At 40.6% G+C, this 26818-nt stretch overlaps 1 protein-coding gene across 1 annotated transcript in view; it reads left to right on the top strand.

The window, feature by feature from the left end:
• The window catches only part of ezrb (ezrin b), a 92286-nt gene that overhangs the window by 46539 nt on the left and 18929 nt on the right, over window positions 1-26818 (top strand). The window contains exons 5-8 of the mRNA XM_061885997.1: window positions 13408-13491; window positions 13568-13714; window positions 23020-23116; window positions 26515-26678. Of these exons, the coding sequence (XP_061741981.1) occupies window positions 13408-13491; window positions 13568-13714; window positions 23020-23116; window positions 26515-26678 (492 nt within the window). The remainder of the gene's footprint in view (window positions 1-13407; window positions 13492-13567; window positions 13715-23019; window positions 23117-26514; window positions 26679-26818) is intronic.

Raw genomic sequence — 26818 nt, 5'->3', positions numbered from 1 at the left:
TCGTTTTTTTCTTGCGTTTGTTCGTCATAACGTTTTTACAATTTTATCGGACTTTGTGACTTTTGGTATTTGTGCTTCTGGAAAAAGAGTGACCCAAACACACACACTATGCAGCACATTTTTACTGCTAAATGTGTACCGTATTTTTTCGGACTATAAATCACAGTTTTTTTTCATAGTTTGGCCGGGGGTGCGACTTATACTCAGGAGCGACCTATGTGTGAAATTATTCACACATTACCACAAAATATCAAATATTATTTATCTCATTCGCGGAAGAGACGAAGTAAATGTCAGCAATCGTCACACACTTGTCAGCAATCGTCAGGAGCAAGGGTGAAGTGTCTTGCTCAAGGACACAACGGACGTGACAAGGTTGGTAGAAGCTGGGGATTGAACCAGGAACCCTCAGGTTGCTGGCTCGGCCACTCTCCCAACCGCACCACGCCGTCCCCCTTTGTAAAAGACTCACAACTACCGAGGAGCTGGTCTGAGAAGTAGAAGAGGAGCGACGTTCGTGTGTTGTTAATATTCAGTTTTTTATTGTTTGTAGTTAATATTGTAAATCTATATTTTCATGTAGATTTTGTAAAAAACTGTAGAATTTAATTTCGTTTTTTTCTTGCGTTTGTTCGTCATAACGTTTTTACAATTTTATCGGACTTTGTGACTTTTGGTACTTGTGCTTCTGGAAAAAGAGTGACCCAAACACACTTTTACAGCTAAATGTGTAACGTATTTTTTCCGACCATAAGTCGCAGTTTTTTCATAGTTTCATACTCAGGAGCGACTTATGTGTGAAATTATTAACACAATTACCGCAAAATATCAAATAATATTATTTATCTCATTCGCGGAAGAGACGAAGAAAATGTCAGCAATCGTCACACACATGTCAGCAATCGTCAGGAGCAAGGTTGAAGTGTCTTGCTCAAGGACAGAACGGACGTGACATGGTGGGTAGAAGCTGGGGATTGAACCAGGAACCCTCAGGTTGCTGGCTCGGCCACTCTCCCAACCGCACCACGCCTTCCCCCTTTGTAAAAGACACACAACTACCGAGGAGCTGGTCTGAGAAGTAGAAGAGGAGCGACGTTCGTGTGTTGTTAATATTTAGTTTTTTATTGTTTGTAGTTAATATTGTAAATCTATATTTTCATGTACATTTTGTAAAAAACTGAAGAATTCAATTTCGTTTTTTTCTTGCGTTTGTTCGTCATAACGTTTTTACAATTTTATCGGACTTTGTGACTTTTGGTATTTGTGCTTCTGGAAAAAGAGTGACCCAAACACACACACTATGCAGCACATTTTTACTGCTAAATGTGTACCGTATTTTTTCGGACTATAAATCACAGTTTTTTTTCATAGTTTGGCCGGGGGTGCGACTTATACTCAGGAGCGACCTATGTGTGAAATTATTCACACATTACCACAAAATATCAAATATTATTTATCTCATTCGCGGAAGAGACGAAGTAAATGTCAGCAATCGTCACACACTTGTCAGCAATCGTCAGGAGCAAGGGTGAAGTGTCTTGCTCAAGGACACAACGGACGTGACAAGGTTGGTAGAAGCTGGGGATTGAACCAGGAACCCTCAGGTTGCTGGCTCGGCCACTCTCCCAACCGCACCACGCCGTCCCCCTTTGTAAAAGACTCACAACTACCGAGGAGCTGGTCTGAGAAGTAGAAGAGGAGCGACGTTCGTGTGTTGTTAATATTCAGTTTTTTATTGTTTGTAGTTAATATTGTAAATCTATATTTTCATGTAGATTTTGTAAAAAACTGTAGAATTTAATTTCGTTTTTTTCTTGCGTTTGTTCGTCATAACGTTTTTACAATTTTATCGGACTTTGTGACTTTTGGTACTTGTGCTTCTGGAAAAAGAGTGACCCAAACACACTTTTACAGCTAAATGTGTAACGTATTTTTTCCGACCATAAGTCGCAGTTTTTTCATAGTTTCATACTCAGGAGCGACTTATGTGTGAAATTATTAACACAATTACCGCAAAATATCAAATAATATTATTTATCTCATTCGCGGAAGAGACGAAGAAAATGTCAGCAATCGTCACACACATGTCAGCAATCGTCAGGAGCAAGGTTGAAGTGTCTTGCTCAAGGACAGAACGGACGTGACATGGTGGGTAGAAGCTGGGGATTGAACCAGGAACCCTCAGGTTGCTGGCTCGGCCACTCTCCCAACCGCACCACGCCTTCCCCCTTTGTAAAAGACACACAACTACCGAGGAGCTGGTCTGAGAAGTAGAAGAGGAGCGACGTTCGTGTGTTGTTAATATTTAGTTTTTTATTGTTTGTAGTTAATATTGTAAATCTATATTTTCATGTACATTTTGTAAAAAACTGAAGAATTCAATTTCGTTTTTTTCTTGCGTTTGTTCGTCATAACGTTTTTACAATTTTATCGGACTTTGTGACTTTTGGTATTTGTGCTTCTGGAAAAAGAGTGACCCAAACACACACACTATGCAGCACATTTTTACTGCTAAATGTGTACCGTATTTTTTCGGACTATAAATCACAGTTTTTTTTCATAGTTTGGCCGGGGGTGCGACTTATACTCAGGAGCGACCTATGTGTGAAATTATTCACACATTACCACAAAATATCAAATATTATTTATCTCATTCGCGGAAGAGACGAAGTAAATGTCAGCAATCGTCACACACTTGTCAGCAATCGTCAGGAGCAAGGGTGAAGTGTCTTGCTCAAGGACAGAACGGACGTGACAAGGTGGGTAGAAGCTGGGGATTGAACCAGGAACCCTCAGGTTGCTGGCTCGGCCACTCTCCCAACCGCACCACGCCGTCCCCCTTTGTAAAAGACTCACAACTACCGAGGAGCTGGTCTGAGAAGTAGAAGAGGAGCGACGTTCGTGTGTTGTTAATATTCAGTTTTTTATTGTTTGTAGTTAATATTGTAAATCTATATTTTCATGTAGATTTTGTAAAAAACTGTAGAATTTAATTTAGTTTTTTTCTTGCGTTTGTTCATCATAACGTTTTTACAATTTTATCGGACTTTGTGACTTTTGGTACTTGTGCTTCTGGAAAAAGAAGGACCCAAACACACTTTTACAGCTAAATGTGTAACGTATTTTTTCCGACCATAAGTCGCAGTTTTTTCATAGTTTCATACTCAGGAGCGACTTATGTGTGAAATTATTAACACAATTACCGCAAAATATCAAATAATTTTATTTATCTCATTCGCGGAAGAGACGAAGAAAATGTCAGCAATCGTCACACACACGTCAACCAATAAGAATTCGGCGGGGGAGGGTCATGGCAGAAGTGCATTGTGGGTCATGGGATGTTTAATGCTATATGCTACTGCCGTAGCTATTAAAATGGATCACGGTAACTTATAAAAACTGAGAAGGGCTGAACAAAAATGGCAGCGAAAAGGAAATCATGTACTGCAGATTACAAGCTGGACGTAGTGAAATATGCAGCAGAAAACCACAAGAGGAAGCGGCGCATACCTTTGGAGTTGGCAGAGTTGTTTAGAAGCTACATCGAGGAAGAAGATTTCATGGGATTTATGGATTAGGAGTGACAGATAGTTTGGTAAAGGTATAGCACAGGGGTAGGGAACCTATGACTCGCGAGCCAGATGTGGCTCTTTTGATGACTGCATCCGGCTCTCAGGTCAATCTGAGCTGACATTGCTTGACACGATAAGTAATGAATAATTCCACTTGTAATGACAGTGTTAAAAATAATGTTTAAAATATAAATAAATAAATGGGTTGTACTTGTATAGCGCTTTTCTACCTTCAAGGTACTCAAAGCGCTTTGACACTACTTCCACATTTACCCATTCACACACACATTCACACACTGATGGAGGGAGCTGCCATGCAAGGCGCCAACCAGCCCCCATCAGGAGCGAGGGTGAAGTGTCTTGCTCAGGACACAACGGACGTGACGAGGTTGGTACTAGGTGGGATTTGAACCAGGGCCCCTCGGGGTGCGCACGGCCACTCTCCCACTGCGCCACGCCGTCCCTATATATATATATATATATATATATAAAATATAAAACATTCTCGTGCATTTTTAATCCATCTATCTGTTTTCTACCGCACCTGTTCAAAAAGTTGGTTTATGGTAAGAAGTTATTTATTTATTATTGGTTAGTGTGGGGCTTGCCCTCCTGGGGGTTCTTCAGACCACCAACCACCGACATGAGAGCCTGTTTCAGGGTTACAATATTGTTTTATTTTTCAATAAGTCGCTCAGTTGTTTTCCAGCAATTGTCTTTTTCTCTTTCGTTCTAGCCCGCACTCTGGCTCCAGCCCCAACCCCGTCTCCCCCCTATCTGTTGCTTATAACATAGCGACAAGTGATTAGATAAAAAGGCCCAGGTGGGCCATCTACGCACCTGTTGCTGATTTTGAGGCCGGTCCTGGCACACCCCGCTTCGCTGCAGGCCACGCCCCCTCCACAGTTAGCTTCAGAATAACAATGTTATTACAAATAATAAGAGACTTATCACACTCTAGAAATGTTGGTCTTACTTAAAAATGTACGCGTTTAGTTGTGTTCAGTGCTAAAAAAAATATTATATGGCTCTTACGGAAATAAGTTTTAAAATATTTGGCTTCTTGGCTCTCTCAGCCAAAAAGGTTCCCGACCCCTGGTATAGCATGTTCTATATGTTATAGTTATTTGAATGACTCTTACCATAATATGTTAGGTTAACATAGCAGTTGCTTATTTATGCCTCATATAACCTACACTTATTCAGCCTGTTGTTCACTATTTATTTATTTTAAATTGCCTTTCAAATGTCTATTCTTGCTGTTGGATTTTATCAAATAAATTTCCCCCGAAAAAGTGAGTTATACTCCAGTGCGACTTATATATGTTTTTTTTTTCTTCTTTATTATGCATTTTCGGCCGGTGCGACGTATACTCCAGAGCAGTTTATAATCCGAAAAATATGGTATGCGCCACACTGTGAACCCACACCAAACAAGAATGACAAACACATTTCAGGGGAACATCCGCACCGTAACACAACAGAACAAATACCCAGAACCCGTTGCAGCACTAAGTCTTCCGGGATGCTACAATATACACCCCCGGCTACACCCACCTCAACCTCCTCATGCTCTCTCAGGGAGAGCATGTCCCAAATTCCAAGCTGCTGTTTTGAAGCATGTTAAAAAAAATAATGCACTTTGTGACTTCAATAATAAATATGGCAGTGCCATGTTGGCATTTTTTTCCATAACTTGAGTTGATTTATTTTGGAAAACCTTGTTACATTGTTTAATGCATCCAGCGGGGCATCACAACAAAATGAGGCATAATAATGTGTTCATTCCACCACTGTATATATCAGTATCGGTTGATATTGGAATCGGTAAATAAGAGTTGAACAATATCGGAATATCGTCAAAAAAGCCATTATAGGACATCACTACATACAACCCTACCTGCTGCACATTCCACGATTACTCTATCCATCCATTCATTTTCTACTGCTTGTCCCTTTTGGGGTCATGAGGGGTGCTGGAGCTGCTCCAAAAATTAAAAAAATGTAGTAAAAGCAAACAGGTCAAATGGAACAATAAAAAGTTGCAATGTTGACTCTGACAACACAAAAGCTGCCATGCAGTCGTTTTTTTTGTTCTTTAACGATGTCAATGTTAAAAAAATGACAATGAGTCAAAAACACTGTTTTGAGTTATTGACCTTTTTAAGGCTCCAATTACATCACATCAAATATTCCACTTTGACATTTTTGGGGGGTAAATATTGAATATTTTGTATTTTTGCCATAAAAAAATTTTTTTTGTTTCCAAAAAAGGGCCTCAAACATGAAAAATAAAATGAAAATAACTGTATTGAGACTGAAAGGTCGTGAGTCATATCAAAGACTATAAAAATGGGAGCCATTACCTCCCTGCTTGGCACTCAGCATCAAGGGTTGGAAATGGGGGTTAAATCACCAAAAATGATTCCCGAGCGCTACTAAAGCTGCTGCTCACTGCTCCCCTCACCTCCCAGGGGGTGAACATGGGAAAGGGTCAAATGCAGAGGATGATTTCATCACATATATCGACAGATCGGCCTGAAGTTGAACTAGAGATGTAAGTGTTGAATAAAAAAAGAAAGAAATACAACAATACTAAGATCCTGAGTAGTCCTGAGTTCAATCCCGGGCTCGGGATCTTTCTGTGTGGAGTTTGCATGTTCTTCTCCGGGTACTCTGGCTTGCTCCCACCTATAGAGACATGCACCTGGGGATAGGCCCCTCCCACCTCCAAAGACATGCACCTGGGGATAGGCCCCTCCCACCTCCAAAGACATGCACATTGGGATAGGCCCCTCCCACCTCCAAAGACATGCACCTGGGGATAGGCCCCTCCCACCTCCAAAGACATGCACCTTGGGATAGGCCCCTCCCACCTCCAAAGACATGCACATGGGGATAGGCCCCTCCCACCTCCAAAGACATGCACATTGGGATAGGCCCCTCCCACCTCCAAAGACATGCACCTGGGGATAGGCCCCTCCCACATCCAAAGACATGCACCTGGGGATAGGTTGAATGGCAACACTAAATGGTCCCTAGTGTGAGAATGTTGCTGTGATGAGGTGGCGACTTGTCCAGGGTGTAGCCAGCCTTCCGCCTGAATGCAGCTGAGATAGACTCCAGCACCACCCAAAAAGGGAAAAGCGGTGGAAATTGGATGGATGGACAAATAATATGATTCATATATTTTTTAATTATTATTATGACTTTGACACTTCCGGGTCCCTGGGACCAAACTTGAGGGTAGACTGAAAGGTAGAATTTTTTTTTTGAATGTATTGTATTGTCTTTGAAGACCCAGGATGGACCAGGGGTTAAGACTGCTGACTCGGAATGAAAGGTACTAGGTTCGAACCCCACTCAACAGAACAGCCTCACAATACGAGGTCCTGAGTAGTTCTGAGTTTAATCCCGGGCTCGGGATCTTTCTGTGTGGGGTTTGCATGTTCTTCTCCGGGTACTGCGGCTTGCTCCCACCTCCAAAGACATGCACCTGGGGATAGGCCCCTCCCACCTCCAAAGACATGCACCTGGGGATAGGCCCCTCCCACCTCCAAAGACATGCACCTGGCAATAGGCCCCTCCCACCTCCAAAGACATGCACCTGGGGATAGGTCCCTCCCACCTCCAAAGACAGGCACCTGGGGATAGGCCCCTCCCACCTCCAAAGACATGCACCTGGGGATAGGTTGATCGGCAACACTAAATGGTCCCTAGTGTGAGAATGTTGTGCAATGAGGTGGCGACTTGTCCAGGGTGTACTCTACCTTCCGCCCGAATGCTGCTGAGATAGGCTCCAGCACTCCACAAAAAGGGACAAGCGGTAGAAAACGGATGGATGGAACAAACTTGAGGGTAGCTTGAAAGGTAAATATATATTAAATGTATTGTATTGGCTTTGAAAATGCTCAAATATCAAAATGTCCCCAGCATGCTTTGGTTTCTCAGTGGAAAAAGTTTGGACACCCCTGGCTTACAACAAGTGTGCCCAAAAGGTGGCTTACCAAATGTACATTGGTAATACATATTCAAACTGACCTATTTTAAGCTCACGCAGACGAGGCTAACTAGTTGCCAACTATTGAACGGTGGTGATCTCCACTCATGGTGCAGGTGTGTGATTAAAAATGGCTGTTTGGCCTGTGGCCCATTGGCACGTTTTCTCTTTGGCCCTTGGAGGCAAAATATTTGCCTTAACCTTTGAAAAATGTTGGCAGCAGCAGTTCAGCTCTTTCCATACTTGACTCATTCAAGTTTCGAAGCTGGAGCCAGTCGAGCACTAGTCCGGTCCAACCTGCCTCCCTCCCTGGCAACCAGGGAATCAAAGGAGAAAGTTGATGTCTCAGTCATGGTTTCTGTTATGATTATCCTGCATAGTTTCTGTCTTGCATATTTACAGATAGTCAAGTATTCGCACTATGCACAACCGGGGCGGCCCCTCCCTATACTGTAGGTCACACACTCATCGTCGGGCCCCGCAATGCGCAGGTAGAATGTCAATTCATGAATGACAGGGCGCCTCCTCGGAAATTTTACGGCATACGTACTGTGTTTCCAGCCCCTTCCTGCTCTGTGACTAATAAGAATGAATTGAAAAATTCCCCCAGATATTTCCCACTGTCTTCACTGGTATACAAACCCAGTTTCCATATGAGTTGGGAAAGTGTTAGATGTAAATATAAACGGAATACAATGATTTGCAAGTCATTTTCAACCCATATTCAGTTAAATGCACTACAAAGACAACATATTTGATGTTCAAACCTAACTTAGAATTTCATGGCTGCAATACGTGCCAAAGTAGTTGGGAAAGGGCATGTTCACCACCGTGTTACATCACCTTTTCTTTTAACAACACTCAATAAACGTTTGGAAACTGAGGAAACTAATTCTTGAAGCTTTGAAAGTGGAATTCTTTCCTATTATTGTTTTATGTAGAGCTTCAGTCCTTCAACAGTCCGGGGTCACACATTTTTAACGGGAGACAAGTGTGGACTGCAGGCGGGCCAGGAAAGTACTCCTTTTTTTTCTTTTACGAAGCCACGCTGTTGTAACACATGCAGAATGTGGCTTGGCATTGTCTTGCTGAAATAAGCAGGGGCGTCCATGAGAAAGATGGCGCTTAGATGGCAGCATATGTTGCTCCAAAACCTGTATGTACCTTTCAGGGTTAATGGTGCCTTCACAGATGTGCAAGTTACCCATGCCTTGGGCACTAATGCACCCCCATACCATCACAGATGCTGGCTTTTGAACTTTGCATCGATAAAAGTCTGGATGGTTCGCTTCCCCTTTGGTCCGAATATTTCCATAAACAATTTGAAATGTGGACTCGTCAGACCACGGAACACTTTTCCACTTCGCATCGGTCCATCTTAGATGATTTCGGGCCAGAGAAGCCGACGGCATTTCTGGATGTTGTTGATAAATGGCTTTCGCTTTGCATAGTAGAGCTTTAACTTGCACTTACAGATGTAGCGACAAACTCTATTTAGTGACAGTGGTTTTCTGAAGTGTTCCTGAGCCCATGTGGTGATATCCTTTAGAGATTGATGTCGGTTTATGATACAGTGCCGTCTGAGGAATCGAAGGTCACGGTCATTCAATGTTGGTTTCCGGCCATGCCGCTTACGTGGAGTGATTTCTCCAGATTCTCTGAACCTTTTGATGATATTATGGAGCGTAAATGTTGAAATCCCTAAATGTCTTGCAATTGCACTTTGAGAAACGTCGTTTTCAAACTGTTTGACTATTTGTTCACACAGTTGTGGACAAAGGGGTGTACCTCGCCCCATCCTTTCTTGTGAAAGACTGAGCATTTTTTGCGAAGCTGTTTTTATACCCAATCATGGCACCCACCTGTTCCCAATTAGCCTGCACACCTGTGGGATGTTCCAAATAAGTGTTTGATGAGCATTCCTCAACTTTATCAGTATTTATTGCCACCTTTCCCAACTTCTTTGTCACGTGTTGCTGGCATCAAATTCTAAAGTTAATGATTATTTGCACAAAAAATAAAGTTTATGAGTTTGAACATCAAATATGTTGTCTTTGTAGCATATTCAACTGAATATGGGTTGAAAAGGATTTGCAAATCATTGTATTCTGTTTATATTTACATCTAACACAATTTCCCAACTCATATGGAAACAGGGTTTGTATGACCGAAATAAACTCATTTCAATGTGTCTCAGTTGAGATGTAAAGGAGGTGTAACATCGCCGTTATGCTCCTTTAGGTACGCTGTAAATCTAAAATATGTAGATAGTGTAGTAAAAACCTAATAGCTCATTGGCCAGGATTTGACTTTGCCAGCATTTTACTGTAAATGAAAAAACGGTATGACTATTTTTTTTTTACGGTAAAATTCTGGTGACTGAGCTTCTATCTTGTTTTAATGGAAAATCTTTGATTGTTGTTGTTAGTAGAGAGTATTACTTTAAATTAAAAAAAAATACCACTTTAGTGATGTCCGATAATGGCTTTTTTTGCCGATATCTGATATTCCGATATTGTCCAACTCTTAATAACCGATTCCGATACCAACCGATACCGATATATACTGTGCAGTCGTGGAATGAACACATTATACCTAATTGTGTTGTGATGCCCCGCTGGATGCATTAAACAATGTAACAAGGTTTTCCAAAATAAATCAACTCAAGTTATGGAACAAAAATGCCAACATGGCACTGCCATATTTATTATTGAAGTCACAAAGTGCATTCTTTTTTTAACATGCCTCAAAACAGCAGCTTGGAATTCGGGACATGCTCTCCCTGAGAGGCTTTTAAGGGGGTAGCGGGAGGGTGTATATTGTTGTGTCCCGGAGGAGTTAGTGCTGCAAGGGGTTCTGGGTATTCGTTCTGTTGTGTTACATTGCGGATGTTCTCCCGAAATGTGTTTGTCATTCTTGTTTGGTGTGGGTTCACAGTGTGGCGCCTATTTGTAACAGTGTTCAAGTTGTTTTTTACGACCACCCTCAGTGTGACCTGTATGGCTGTTGACCAAGTATGCTTTGCATTCACTTGTGTGTGTGAAAAGCCGTAGATATTATGTGATTGGGCCGGCACGCAAAGGCAGTGCCTTTAGGGCACGCCCCCAATATTTTTGTCTGGGTGGAAATCGGGAGAAATTCAGGAGAATGGTTGCCCCAGGAGATTTTCGGGACGGACACTGAAATTTGGGGAGTCTCCCGGGAAAAATGGGGACGGTTGGCAAGCATGACTGGGAGACGCAACTGCTCTGTCCGTGTACGCACCTCCCCCCCCCCCCCCTACAGCTGCGTTTTAAAAAGTCCTACATTTTACTTTTTGAAACCGATACCGACAATTTACGATATCGCATTTTAAAGCATTTATCGGCCGATAATATCGGCAGTCCGATATAATCAGACATTTCTAACGACATTGCTTTTAAGTCTGTAACAGATCAATCAAAATGAGGAATTCAGGATCAAAACTTGTTAAGAGCATACACATCCTTTATGTTTTGGTTATGTTCATGTATTTAGAATAGGACAGGTCTTTATGGTCATTGCACAAGAACAACACAACTTTGTTTTCAGCACAAACCCGTTCAAGATGAGTCACAAACAATCAGTGTACAGGGTTACAGAACAGGAACGCTGAAAGTCTCGCCACAAGTCGCCCCGTAAAAGATGGGAAAAAGGTCAAACGCTGGGGAAGGATGAGTAAGAAAATGCAATCTAGACTGGGCTCCTAAGGGGGCCCAGTCTGGAGTGGGAAAAAAAACTCCATTGCAAAGCACATATACATATTATAACGGACATCTCCAGATATCTAGCAACAGAGGGAAGGGAGTGCGGGGTCATGGTGGCAGGCCGCAGCTCTCAGGCGCTGACCATCCATTCATCAACCCTATGGGATTTGCGTTGAGGGTGTTGGATTGGGGGGGATGGGGTATGTATGTGTGTGGTGTATATTTTTGTGGATGCATGTGTGTGTGTGTAAGCCTGCAGTGTGTCTCTGTTCCGCGGCCTCGATGTCATGCAGCCGTTAGTCCAAAGTCAACAACAGGTGTGTGTCCATGAGAGACAAGTGGAGTTTGTCGTGTCTTTGCCGCACCGTCCTTCGGGAGAGTCTCCAAGCCAGGGAAACAATCCAAGTTAGAATGTTATGTACACGAGTGAAAATAAATTTGCTTTTCACTCTAAATTGTGTATTTACGTCTTGGGCCTACCGAGGATGTCGTAGTGGTTTGTGCAGCCCTTTGAGACACTAGTGATTTAGGGCTATATAAGTAAACATTGATTGATTGATTTCCACCCCCCTGGCAATTGGGACGACCAGCCTGCGTCCAGACCTCGTCCTATGGTCTGAAACCTGCCAGATTTTCTACATCAGGGGTCACCAACGCGGTGCCCGCGGGCACCAGGTGGCCCGTAAGGACCAGATGAGTCGCCCGCTGGCCTGTTCTAAAAGTAGCTGAAATAGCAGCACTTACCAGTGAGCTGCCTCTATTTTTTAAATTGTATTTATTTACTAGCAAGCTGGTCTTGCTTTGCTCAACATTTTTAATTCTAAGAGGGACAAAACTCAAATAGAATTTGAAAATCCAAGAAAATATTTTAAAGACTTGGTCTTCACTTGTGTAAATAAATTCATTTATTTTTTTACTTTGCTTCTTATAACTTTCAGAAAGACAATTTTAGAGAAAAAATACAACCTTAAAAATAATTTTAGGATTTTTAAACACACACTTTTTTACCTTTTAAATTCCTTCCTCTTCTTTCCTGACAATTTAAATCAAAGTTCAAGTAAATGTATTTTTTTATTGTAAAGAATAATAAATACATTTTTATTTAATTCTTCATTTTAGCTTCTGTTTTTTCGTCAAAGAATATTTGTGAAATATTTCTTCAAACTTACTATGATTGAAATTCAAAACAATTAATCTGGCAAATCTAGAAAATCTTTAGAATCAAATTGAAATCTTATTTCAAAGTCTTTTGAATGTATTTTAAAATGTTTGTTCTGGAAAATCTAGAAGAAATAATGATTTGTCTTTGTTAGAAATATAGCTTGGTCCAATTTGTTATATATTCTAACAAAGTGCAGATTGGATTTTAACCTATTTAAACCATGTCATCAAAATTCTAAAATTATTCTTAATCAGGAAAAATGACTAATGATGTTCCATGAATTCTTTTTTTATTTTTTTTTCAAAAAGATTGAATTAGCTAGTTTTTCTCTTCTTTTTTTTGGTTGAATTTTGAATTGTAAAGAGTCGAAATTGAAGATAAACTATGTTTCAACATTTAATTTTCATTTTTTTTGTGTTTTCTCCTCTTTTAAACCGTTCGATTAAGTGTTTTTTTCATCATTTATTCTCTAGAAAAAACCTTCCTTAAAAGGAAAAAAAAATGTACGATGGAACATGGTACAAAGTAATTCATGATTTGTTAAAAAATGTTAGTCGCTAGTTAGTTCAAATGGGATGTTGTGATTTCACAAGACTGTCTTAGAAGTGATCATTTGAACATTTTCAATTTGAAAAATGTGCACTTAGAGAAAATATAAAAATAAAGTGTTACATATTGATATTTATCAGTTTCTATATATATTTATTGTGAGAAATCATTAAGATGATCAGTGTTTCCACAAAGATAAATATAATTAATTATTAATAACAACATAGAGTTAAAGGTAAATAGAGCAAATTGGCTATTTCTGGCAATTGATTTAAGTGTGTATCAAACTGGTAGCCCTTCCCATTAATCAGTACCCAAGAAGTAGTTCTTGGTTTCAAAAAGGTTGGTGACCCCTGACCCTGACCCAGTATATAATATCTTCACCGTGTTTTTCTGCAGAGTTCTGGAGCAGCACCAGTTGTCCCAAGACCAGTGGGAGGAAAGGATTCAGGTGTGGCACGAGGAGCACCGCGGGATGCTAAAGTGAGGTTTTTTTTTTGGTTTCATTCACGTCTCATCAGCTCACATCGGTGCTCAACACAAGGACCCGTCCGTACAGGGAGGACGCCATCATGGAGTACCTGAAAATCGCTCAGGACCTGGAAATGTACGGCGTCAACTACTTTGACATCAAGAACAAGAAGGGCACCATGCTGTGGCTGGGAGTGGACGCACTGGGACTCAATATCTACGAGAAGGAAGACAGGTAAGCTGTCGGCATCCTTTTTGAGTTGTTGGGACAGCAACTCCGATCAAACTGGGGCGAACGTAAGCAACTTGGTTCCGTTAGTAATCCCTTAGGGCAGACCTGGGCAAAATGAGGCCCGTTCTGCTTTTCAATCTGGCCCGCCGGACATTCCCAAGTAATTGTTTTTAGATGTTTAAGATGTAAAGTGTAGCTGCCTTTATGATGTGTACTCATGTTTTCTAATGACTGGAAGTCTTCAACTATACTAAGTCTTTCAATGCTTGGAATCTGCATGATATACTAGTTACTATGGTCATCTAATTAGTTACTATGGTCATCTAATTAGTTACTATGGTCATCTAATTAGTTACTATGGTCATCTAATTAGTTACTATGGTCATCTAATTAGTTACTATGGTCATCTAATTAGTTACTATGGTCATCTAATTAGTTACTATGGTCATGTAATTAGTTACTATGGTCATGTAATTAGTTACTTTGGTCATATAATTAGTTACTATGGTCATCTAATTAGTTACTTTGGTCATCTAATTAGTTACTTTGGTCATCTAATTAGTTACTTTGGTCATCTAATTAGTTACTATGGTCATCTAATTAGTTACTATGGTCATCTAATTAGTTACTTTGGTCATCTAATTAGTTACTATGGTCATGTAATTAGTTACTTTGGTCATATAATTAGTTACTATGGTCATCTAATTAGTTACTTTGGTCATCTAATTAGTTACTTTGGTCATCTAATTAGTCACTTTGGTCATCTAATTAGTTACTATGGTCATGTAATTAGTTACTTTGGTCATGTAATTAGTTACTTTGGTCATCTAATTAGTTACTATGGTCATGTAATTAGTTACTTTGGTCATCTAATTAGTTACTTTGGTCATCTAATTAGTTACTATGGCCATGTAATTAGTTACTTTGGTCATCTAATTAGTTACTTTGGTCATCTAATTAGTTACTATGGTCATGTAATTAGTTACTATGGTCATCTAATTAGTTACTTTGGTCATCTAATTAGTTACTTTGGTCATCTAATTAGTTACTTTGGTCATCTAATTAGTTACTATGGCCATGTAATTAGTTACTTTGGTCATCTAATTAGTTACTTTGGTCATCTAATTAGTTACTATGGTCATCTAATTAGTTACTATGGTCATCTAATTAGTTACTATGGTCATCTAATTAGTTACTTTGGTCATCTAATTAGTTACTTTGGTCATCTAATTAGTTACTATGGCCATGTAATTAGTTACTTTGGTCATCTAATTAGTTACTTTGGTCATCTAATTAGTTACTATGGCCATGTAATTAGTTACTTTGGTCATCTAATTAGTTACTATGGCCATGTAATTAGTTACTATGGCCATGTAATTAGTTACTTTGGTCATCTAATTAGTTACTATGGCCATGTAATTAGTTACTATGGTCATCTAATTAGTTACTATGGTCATCTAATTAGTTACTATGGTCATCTAATTAGTTACTATGGCCATGTAATTTGTTACTATGGTCATGTAATTAGTTACTATGGTCATCTAATTAGTTACTATGGTCATCTAATTAGTTACTATGGTCATGTAATTAGTTACTTTGGTCATCTAATTAGTTACTATGGCCATGTAATTAGTTACTATGGTCATCTAATTACTTACTGTGGCCATGTAATTAGTTACTGTGGTCATCTAATTAGTTACTATGGTCATCTAATTAGTTACTATGGTCATGTAATTAGTTACTTTGGTCATCTAATTAGTTACTATGGCCATGTAATTAGTTACTATGGTCATCTAATTAGTTACTATGGTCATGTAATTAGTTACTTTGGTCATCTAATTAGTTACTATGGCCATGTAATTAGTTACTATGGTCATCTAATTAGTTACTATGGTCATCTAATTAGTTACTATGGTCATCTAATTAGTTACTATGGTCATCTAATTCGTTACTATGGTCATCTAATTAGTTACTATGGTCATCTAATTAGTTACTATGGCCATGTAATTAGTTACTATGGTCATCTAATTAGTTACTATGGTCATCTAATTAGTTACTATGGTCATCTAATTAGTTACTATGGCCATGTAATTAGTTACTATGGTCATCTAATTAGTTACTATGGTCATCTAATTAGTTACCATGGCCATGTAATTGGTTACTATGGCCATGTAATTAGTTACTATGGTCATCTAATTAGTTACTATGGCCATGTAATTAGTTACTATGGTCATCTAATAAGCAGAGGTGGGTAGTAACGAGCTACATTTACTCCGTTACATCTACTTGAGTAACTTTTGGGATAAATTGTACTTCTAAGAGTAGTTTTTATGCAACATACTTTTACTTGAGTATATTTATAGAGAAGAAACGCTACTTTTACTTCGCTCCATTTATCTACAATCAGCTCGCTACTCACTACTTTTTTTTAATCGATCTGTTAATGCACGTTTTGTTTGTTTTGATTTTGCCAGACACGCATTCAAAGTAGGATGTATCACATGCCTGCTTTTCACCAATCACATGCAGTCACTGGTGACGTTGGACCAATCAAACAGAGCCAGGCGGTCACGTGACCGTCACACGTCGAATCCGACTTAAACAAGTTGAAAAACTTATTGGGGTGTTAGCATTTAGTGGTCAATTGTACGGAATATGTACTGTATTGTGCAATCTAAAGGAAAAAAGACACTTTTTATTTCAACCGTACTTCCCGTCAAAAGCCTAAAGGCTGATCGCACAGTTCCTGTCTTCACAATAAAAGCACCGCTCCATCATGCCTGCACTAACAAAATAAGAGTCTCCGAAAGCCAGCGCAAACAAGCTAACATGCTACGGAGTTTGCCGCCAATGTATTTCTTGTATAGTGTATAAAAACAAATATGGAAGCTGGACAAATAAGATGCCAAACACCAACGACTTTCATGATGTATTAGACGGACAGGAGGAACTTTTTTTCTCCTCCATTTGAAAACGTGGATGTTTTCAGAACTATACTGTCTGATTCCAATCAATGCAAGTCATCAGAATCAGGTAATACACCAACTTATATTTTTGTCTTCATGAAAGGTACAAATCTATATGTTAAACATAAATGTATATTCATTAAAACACCTTTAACATGTCAACAAAAACGGCAAAAAAAATAAATATAAATTATATACTGTATATATAAATGTATATATATGATATGTGTGTGTGTGTATATATGAGGTAGATCACCTCGACTTGGTCATTTATTAAGTAATTGATTAACGTTGAAAAACTTATTGGGGTGTTACCATTTAGTGGTCAATTGTAGGGAATATGTACTGTACTGTGCAATCTACTAATACAAGTTTCAATCAATCAATCAATCAATCAATCATTGAATGCCTACTGAGCCTATGGTGCTGTTAAGTTATTGTGGCTCAATTTGCCTTAATTTTTTTATTTAATGTATTATTATTTGATATATATTATTGTTTTAGTTGTTTAAGAGATATTCCTGGCTATGAATTTGCTCATTGATATTTTTATGTTTTTGTGCATTACTTGTTGCCGTCATCATTAAACAAACAGGTTACTCATCAGTTACTCAGTACTTGAGTAGTTTTTTCACAACATACTTACTTTTACTCAAGTAAATATTTGGGTGACTACTCCTTACTTTTACTTGAGTAATACATCTCTAAAGTAACAGTACTCTTACTTGAGTACAATTTCTGTCTACTCTGCCCACCTCTGCTAGTTAGTTACTATGGTAATGTAGTTAGTTACTATGGTAATGTAAGTGACAGCAGCTCAGACGAGGAACCAAGCAGTGTGGGCGGGCAGCGTTTCCACAGACTAAAACGTGGGTGTCAGGGACAAACGTGGAAGCAGATTTTTACAACAAAGTTCTAAAGCTTAGTGATGTATCAGATTGTAGGTGTTTTTTTTTTGTTTACCTATCCATCGTCTTCCGCTTATCCGAGGTCGGGTGGCGGGGGCAGCAGCCTAAGCAGGGAAGCCCAAACTTCCCTCTCCCCAGCCACTTCGTCCAGCTCTTCCCAGGGGATCCTGAGGCGTTCCCAGGCCAGCCGGGAGACATAGTCTTCCCAACGTGTCCTGGGTCTTCCCCGTGGCCTCCTACCGGTTGGGCGTGCCCTAAACAGCTACCTAGGGAGGCGTTTGGGTGGCATCCTGACCAGATGCCCGAACCACCTCATCTGGCTCCTCTACATGTGGAGGAGCAGCGGCTTTAGTTTGAGTTCCTCCCAGATGGCAGAGCTTCTCACCCTATCTCTAAGGGAACGAACCGCCACACGGTGGAGGAAACTCATTACAGCCGTGATCTTGTCCTTTCGGTCATGACCCAAAGCTCATGACCATAGGTGAGGATGGGAACGTAGATCGAGCGGTAAATTGAGAGCTTTGCCTTCCGGCTCAGCTCCTTCTTCACCACAACGGATCAATACAGCATCCACATTACCAAAGACGCCGCACCGATCCGCCTGTCTATCTCACCATCCACTCTTCCCTCACTCGTGAACAAGACTCCGAGGTACTTGAACTCCTCCACTTGGGGCAGGGTCTCCTCCCCAACCGGGAAATAGCACTCCACCCTTTTCCGGGTGAGAACCATGGACTCGGACTCTCTGATTCTCATCCCGGTCCCTTCACACTCTGCTGCGAACTGATCCAGTGAGAGCTGAAGATCCTGGCCAGATGAAGCCATCAGGACCACATCATCTGCAAAAAGCAGAGACCTAATCCTGCGGTCACCAAACCGGATCCCCTCAACGCCTTGACCGCACCTAGAAATTCTGTCCATAAAAGTCATGAACAAAATCGGTGACAAAGGGCAGCCTTGGCGGAGTCCAACCCTCACTGGAAATGTGTCGGACTTACTGCCGGCAATGTGGACCAAGGTCTGACATGATCATACCTTTCACCTTTTATTTCACTGTTTGTTGCATTTTTGTTGCGTTTGGCTTGATTGTAAAATATGTGGATGGAGAGGGGGGGTGACGTTCATACGTTGTCAATATTCAGTGTTTTATCCTTCATAGTTGATATTGTAAATCCCAAATTGTTTATTTTCGTGTACATTCCGGGTGTCTCATTCAGTGGAAAATGTAAAATTCCATTCCGTTTTTTTAACGTTTTTAGCATTCAATAAGACATTGTTGTGAGGTTTTGTATTAGTGTTCCTATAAATAAATATATCGGCCCCCAGACACATTTTTTTCTGTAAATTTGGCCCCCGAGTCAAAATAATTGCCCTGGCCTGCCTTAGGGACTTCGTCTTTGTTTTTTTAAATGATACGGGACTTAGCAATTAGCCAAGAGAAGCCTCTCCTATGCGCTGACTCGCGCCGTAACCATGGTTACGTCAACTGGTTTTTCAAGTTGCGCTGCACTTGGGAATGTGCTGACAAAGCCACGCCGAGGCTTCTGTCATCAGATTTAACTCTTTAGAAACCACGGTGCTGCTCTCCCTCAGCGTGTATCCTTGGACAAATCATGGAATGCTGAATGTACATGAAATCTTGCAGTGTGCACGGACTAACTCTGGTCCGGACCAAAAATCAATCAATCAAGGTTTATTTATATAGCCCCAAATCACAAGTGTCTCAAAGGGCTGCACAAGCCACAACCACATCCTCGGTTGAGTACCCACATAAGGGCAAGGAAAAACTCACAAAAACTCACAACACAGTGGGACGTTGATGTAAATGACTATGAGAAACCTTGGAGGGGACTGCAATGGACGTCGAGTGGATCTAACATAATAGTGAGAGTGCAGTCCATAGTGGATCTAACATAATAGTGAGAGACCAGTCCATAATGGATCTAACATAATAGTGAGAGTCCAGTCCATAGTGGATCTAACATAATAGTGGGAGTCCAGTCCATAGTGGATCTAACATAATAGTGAGAGTCCAGTCCATAGTGGATCTAACATAATAGTGGGAGTCCAGTCCATAGTGGATCTAACATAATAGTGAGAATCCAGTCCATAGAGGATCTAACATAATAGTGAGAGTCCAGTCCATAGTGGGGCCAGCAGTAGACCATCCCGAGTGGAAGCGCAGAGATGTCCCCAACCTATGGACATGCGAGTGGTCCACCCCGGGTCCCGACTCTGGACAGCCAGCACTTCATCCTGTGCCCCCCCCTTCCACAAGGGAGAGTGGGACATAGGAGAAAAAGAAAAGAAACGGCAGATCAACTGGTCTAAAAGGGGGTCTATTTAAAGGCTAGAGTATACAAATGAGTTTTAAGATGGGACTTAAATGCTTCTACTGAAGTAGCATCTCTAACTGTTACCTGTAGAACATTCCAGAGTACTGGAGCCCCAATAGAAAACGCTCTATAGCCCGCAGACTTTTTTTGGGCTTTGGGAATCACTAATAAGCCAGAGTCCTTTGAACGCAGATTTCTTGCCGGGACATATGGTACAATACAATCCGCAAGATAGGATGGAGCTAGACCGTGTAGTATTTTATACGTAAGTAGTAAAACCTTAAAGTCACAACTTAAGTGCACAGGAAGTCAGTGCAGGTGAGCCAGTATATATATATATATATATATATATATATATATACATATATATATATATATAGATAGATAGATAGATATGGTATAAACAGTATCGGCGTAATATGATATCAAAAAGGTTTGTATAGTGTTCACATACTAAGATTTGTGTAGAGAACATTTGCCTACATGACATCACTGGGCAGATTTGTGACAAAACTTAAATATTCTCTCCGCTGGGTGTGATTAGGCGGTCTTTTTTACCTCCTGCTATTTTTACCATTTCAGATTTTATGAAAATCTTTTAAAAAATATGCTTTAATGAGCACTGTTGCAGCACTACATTTCAAAAACTGCAATCTAAGTAAGATGAAATATCTCAAATAAGGGTGATATTTGCTTATTTTCTGTCTGATAAGATTATTCTTCTCACTAAGCAGATTTTATGTTAGAGTATTTTACTTGTTTTAAGTGTTTGGATCCAAAATGATGTCAGTAAAATATTACAGCTTGTTGCTGAGATGTGATGAGCTATATTGAGTAAAACATGTTGAAACTAGAATCTCAAGTGTTGCAAAGCTGTGTCATCAACACAAGTATTAAACTACTTTTTTCAAGTAATCATTTCTTATTTCAAGCATGAAATAAAAACTCATGTCTTTGACACAATTGTGTCTCATATTAAAACAGATGACAGCCAAATGGACTTTGCTGTTTTATTTTCAATGCAACAATAGAAAAGAGGTACTCATAGAGTAGTACACTTGTTATTAGTGAGAATATACTTATTTTAAGCTATTTTTGGCTTCATTGAAGTTAGCTAATTTGACTTGTTTTGGAAAGTCTTGACAAGCCGAATGTTCTTGTTCTATTGGCAGATAATTGTGCTTAGTTCAGATAAAATACCCCTCATTTTTGTATTTGTTTTTTCTTGTTTTTGAACGCTGACTTTTTGCAGTGTCGCATTTTAGTGATTTATTGTGATAGTTTAGACCAGGGGTGGCTCTTTTGATGACTGCATCTGGCTCTCAGATAAATCTGAGCTGACATCGCTTGACACGATAAGTAATGAATAATTCCACTTGTTAAAAATAACGTTCAAAATATAAAACATTCTCATGCTTTTTTATGTTCAAGAAGTTGCGTTAATGGTAAGAAGTAATTTATTTATTATTGGTTAGTGTGGGGCTTGCCCTCCTGGGGGTTCTTCAGACCACCAAGCACCGACATGAGAGCCTGTTTCAGGGTTACAATATTGTTTTATTTTTCAATAAGTCTCTGTTGCTTTCCAGCAATTGTCTTTTTATCTTTCGTTCTCGCTCGCGCTCTGGCTCCAGCCCCAACCCCGTCTCTCCTCCTGGCTGCTGCTTATAACAGAACGACAGGTGATTAGATAACAAGGCCCAGATGGGCCATCTACGCACCTGTCGCTGATTTCGAGGCCGGTCCTGGCACACCCTGCTTCGCTGCAGGCCCGCAGGCCACGTCCCCTCCACAGTTAGCTTCAGAATAACAATATTATTCCAAAGAATAAGAGACGTATTATACTCTAGAAATGTTGGTCTTACTTAAAAATGTATGCTTTCAGTTGTGTTCAGTGTTAAAAAAAATAATTATATGGCTCTTACAGAAATACATTTTAAAATATTTGGCTTTCTTGGCTCTCTCAGCCAAAAAGGTTCCCGACCCCTGGTTTAGACAATGGTCAGGATCTTGGGTCTGCGCAACATGCACATATGAGCTCAAGTGAACCGAACCCTTCTCTCAAGCGGTCTTCGTCCACTTGTCCAGGGTTTGGATCATTCATAAGTTTGAGGTTTATATAATACAGGGAGTTTTCCCTTGCCAATAATCTCCACACTGTAACCAAAGGCTTACGGCTGTTTACGACCCCCTTCCTTTGGAAACAGCTGTTGCTATGTATTTAGGGAAAGTCCAAATAAAAGAGGAGTGTAATCTTTTGTCAGAGCGTGGTGGGACACCGTACAAGGGTACAGGTCTACACGTTTCTCCTCATTGAGCCAAATTTAATTCTGTCTATTGAATTCCTTGCTTCTTGTCTGTTTAACAAGTCCAAATAAGTCCAAATAAAAGAAGAGGCGTGCAATCTTTCGTCAGAGGGTACAAGGGTACAGGTCTACACGTTTCTCCTCATTGAGCCAAATTTAATTCTGTCTATTTAATTCCTTGCGTCTTGTCTGTTTAACAAGTCCAAATAAGTCCAAATAAAAGAGGAGGCGTGCAATCTTTCGTCAGAGGGTACAAGGGTACAGGTCTACACATTTCTCCTCATTGAGCCAAATTTAATTCTGTCTATTGAATTCCTTGCTTCTTGTCTGTTTAATAGATGTCATGTGTGTTTGAACCTGACGATACTAGCAGCATTTTCAGCGAATACGCCCTAGGAGATGAAAATTACGTCAGTGGACAAAAATGGAAGTGAACTAAGCACATCTTTTGACTTTTAAAGACAGTTTTTTTCTCACTTTAGTGACTTTGCGGCTGTGTGGGCGCACAGACTCTATAAACGTTATGATAGCTGGAAAGCAAAGATCACATCCACATTGTTGTCTCGATTCCACAAGCATGTGTCAGCAACACTAATTGAGTGAAATTCCAGTTCAGGATTTGCAGTGCAAGTTCTGAACGGCAAATTCACCGGAAGGCGCACGGCAGTCTTTTTGCAACACACGTCCGACCCTTTTAAGTTTTGTTAGTTTTTTCCCCCCGCCTCACACTCGTGGATCCAGTCGGACGGCTTTTGCGGTCCCGGACTGATTGTGTTCATGTGTTTGCTCCACCAGATTGACCCCAAAGATCGGCTTTCCCTGGAGTGAGATCAAAAACATCTCTTTCAATGACAAAAAGTTCACCATCAAGCCCATCGACAAAAGATCACCGGTGAGTACATCCTGTGGACTGTTGCACCTCATGTATGGCCTTTATTCTATTTTGAAAGTGCAGAGACATTTGTGCTGGGTAACAGCTCACGTCCAATTAGTAAATTATCAAAATATGTGGCCTCATTCTGTGCTTTAATCTTACTCTCTTAACCAGTCTTACTTTTCACAGCAGTCTAGTTTTGGTTATAGTCTGTTGGCGAAAATGTATTTTAGTTTTAGTCAAATTGTACACTGCAAAAAGTCAGTGTTCAAAAACAAGAAAAAAAATACAAAAATGAGGTGTATTTTACTTGAACTAAGCAAAATGATCTCCCAATAGAACAAGAAAATTTGGCTCGTCATGACTTTCCAAAACAAGTAAAATTAAAACTGCAAGCAGCGTTGGTCGGGTCCGCCTTTGGCCGCTGTCAAGCCCTGGTCTAAGTCAGGCCTACATAGAGGTCTTTGTTTCATGTCTCTACGACATTCCTAACAGAAATTACAAGCAGTTTTGTCTGGGTTTTTTCCTAGGGGTCGCTGGAGCGCAATTTTGACTTTTGGGGTTTGTTTTTTTATTAGATGGCAATTTTCGCCAGTCCTGATGTGTGTGTAAAATTTGGTGAGTTTTGAAGCATGTTAAGGGGGTCAAATTACAGATCAGCGTTTCTGGATGTTGTTGATAAATGGCTTTCGCTTTGCATAGTAGAGCTTTAACTTGCACTTTGAACCATTTTAAGGGGGTCAAATTACAGCTCAAAGAGGCAAAACTGACATTTTTTAGGAAACTTTGCGCAGGGGTTCTTTGAAGGCGCGTAAAATCAAAACCGGAGCAGTAATCAAAACTTTGTTGGATTGTTTTAATCAGAAGGGTTCAATCTCTCTCCTGTGCGAGTTTGATGCCGAAACGACAAACGCACTCGGAGGAGTTTACGTTTGAAAAAGGTGACGGGTTTTTACAAAACTTTTATTTTGAAGGGATAATTTTTAACTTCCTGTTGATTTTTGCTAAAGGATGTCAATCATCTAAATGTAGGTCTAAGTGAGACCTACATAGAAGTTTTTGTTTCATGTCTTTCCGGCATTCCTACTGGAAGTTACAAGCAATTTTGTTTGTGTTTTCTTCCTAGGAGCAGTTTTTGCTGTGTTTTATTCAAAAATTGCGCTAGAGCGCATTTTTTAATTTTCGGGTTTAGTTTTTTCATTAGATCGCAATTTCTGCCAATGCTGATCTGTGTGCCAAGTTTGGTGAGTTTTGAAACATTTTAAGGGGGTCAAATTACAGTTAAAAGAGGCAAAAATAGCATTTTTTCCGAAAATTTTGTATTGAAGGGGTTTTTGCCAACTTTTTGTTGATTTTTGCCCGAGAAAGTAAAATTATGAATTGTAGGTCTAAGTCAGTTCTACATAGAAGTTTTTGTTTCATGTCTCTACGACATTCCTAACGGAAGTTATGAGCAGTCTGTTATTGTTTTTTTTCCTAGGGGGCGCTAGCGTGCAATTTTCATTTTTGGGGTTTGGTTGCTTAATAACTTGGGAAGGTTTGCTATACCGACGTGTGTGTCAGATTTGGTGAGTTTTGAAGCATGTTAAGGCGGTCAAATTAGGGTGCGAAGGTGCGGAATAATAATAAAACACAGCAGTTTCAATAGGGTCCTTGGCCTGCGGACCCTAATTAGCTAACTTCAATGAACCCAAAAATACCTTAAAATAAGTATCGTAGTCGCATTTTTTTTCATAGTTTGGCCAGGGGTGCGTCATATACTCCGGAGCGATTTATGTGTGAAATTATTAACACATTACCGTAAAATATCAAATATTATATATCTCATCCGCGGAAGAGATGCAGAAAATGAATTTGGCGGGGGAGGGTCATTGCAGAAGTGCATTGTGGGTCATGGAATGCTAACTGCTATAGTTTTTGCAGTGTAACCATTTAAATCAGGGCTCTCAGACACGTGTTATTTTGTGGCCCCCACCTTAATATGAAAGTTTAATTTTAGTGTGGCCCGCAATTTTTATATGAATGGCGCTTGACAGCATTGTGTGCACAGCTGAAGGAATCTACCAATCACGGTGTGGTATGTGGCTCTGGAGGGCCGAATATTGACCTCACCTGCGTGATGCAAGCAGAGAAACGTGTTGCCGCTTTTCCACTAGTCCCGCACGCGCTCTTCCTTCCTCGCTCACCCGCCTACTCTCTCAGTCACTGTGTGTTTGTGTGTCTCTCTCTCGCTCCCTCCCCCGGCGCCACTGTAAACAGTCCAGGCCGGGGGAGACAAGGGCCCGGTAGCTTCCGAAGCACTCCGCCGAAGGACTGAGCAACAATACAAAACTGTGGTGCACTGGACCTCAGCGCTGATACTTCGACAGAGAATCCCAGGGCGAATCGGACGTGTAACACGTTAGTCGTGATGTTAACCCGTTTGGGGCAAATTCTGCTACCGTAACTGTAAACTCCTTCCGGCTCCAGACGAAGACGATTTTTGTTATTTGGCTCCAAAATGGCTCTTTCAACGTTCTGGGCTGCCTACCCTTGCGTTAGTGGAAAAGCGGCAAATGAGTGAAAGCGACCGAGACGTTGCCATGGAGACGAGTTTTTTTTTTTTTACATGCCTGGCTGCAGCCACAACGCGACACCTGTCCGTCAGTAATAACAGTCCCCGATAACCTGGAACAATTCAAACCGTTATTAGTTTTTTTTTATTGTTTAACTTGCATTGCCGCACACGATGAACACTAAATATATTTCTACATGACGCCCGGATAAAACTCTGGGAGCCCTCACTTTTTTGCGCTCGCTATCCAGGTACTTTCCCGGCTATTATCCGCCGACCGCCGTGTTGCTGTAGGGAAGAAAACCATAACGACACACATTGCGGAAATAACATTATTCTCCGTGTGTCGGCTAAATACAAATATATTCCACAACCCCAAACATGTCTTTTTCAAAACCTGCAGTGAAGAGAAAGGTTAGTGATGAGCAAAAACAATTCCAGGAAAAGTGGGAGATGCAATATTTATCTGTTGTTCTTATTAGCACAGAGAAAATTGCGGTGCACAAGGGATACACTTTGAAACGTCATTATACAACTACAACGGGTTAAGGTGGGCGGGGCTGGGGGGTGGTGGGGTTTGGTGGTAGCGGGTGTGTATATTGTAGCGTCCCGGGAGAGTTAGTGCTGCAAGGGGTTCTGGGTATTTGTTGTGTTGTGTTACGGTGTGGATATTCTCCCGAACTGTGTTTGTCATTCTTGTTTGGTGTGGGTTCACAGTATGGCGCATATTTGTAACAGTGTTAAAGTTGTTTATATGGCCACCCTCAGTGTGACCTGTATGGCTGTTGACCAAGTATCTTACTACAGGAAGTTCTTGCAAGAACAGGCTCATTTTTTTGTGTCCTCACTCTCTAATTTGCAGGACTTTGTGTTCTATTCGCCGAGACTGCGCATCAACAAACGCATCCTGCAGCTGTGCATAGGCAACCATGATCACTACATCGGTCGACGTAGGCCCGACTCCATCGAGGTGCAGCAGATGAAGAATCAGGCCAGAGAGGATAAGCTACAGAAACAGAAGGAAAGGTAAAACATTGTTTTGTTGTCTAATAGTAGCCATAACTGTTGACATAGGTGTTCTATAGTGTTCCCTTGCCACTTTGCAGTCCACTTATTGCATCAACTGAATTACGTTTTTGGCTTCAACACTTCCGGGAAGGCTGTCC

Source organism: Nerophis ophidion, linkage group LG24 (assembly GCF_033978795.1).
Source record: "Nerophis ophidion isolate RoL-2023_Sa linkage group LG24, RoL_Noph_v1.0, whole genome shotgun sequence".
NCBI lineage: Eukaryota > Metazoa > Chordata > Actinopteri > Syngnathiformes > Syngnathidae > Nerophis > Nerophis ophidion.
This window is presented reverse-complemented; position numbering and strand designations above follow the sequence as displayed.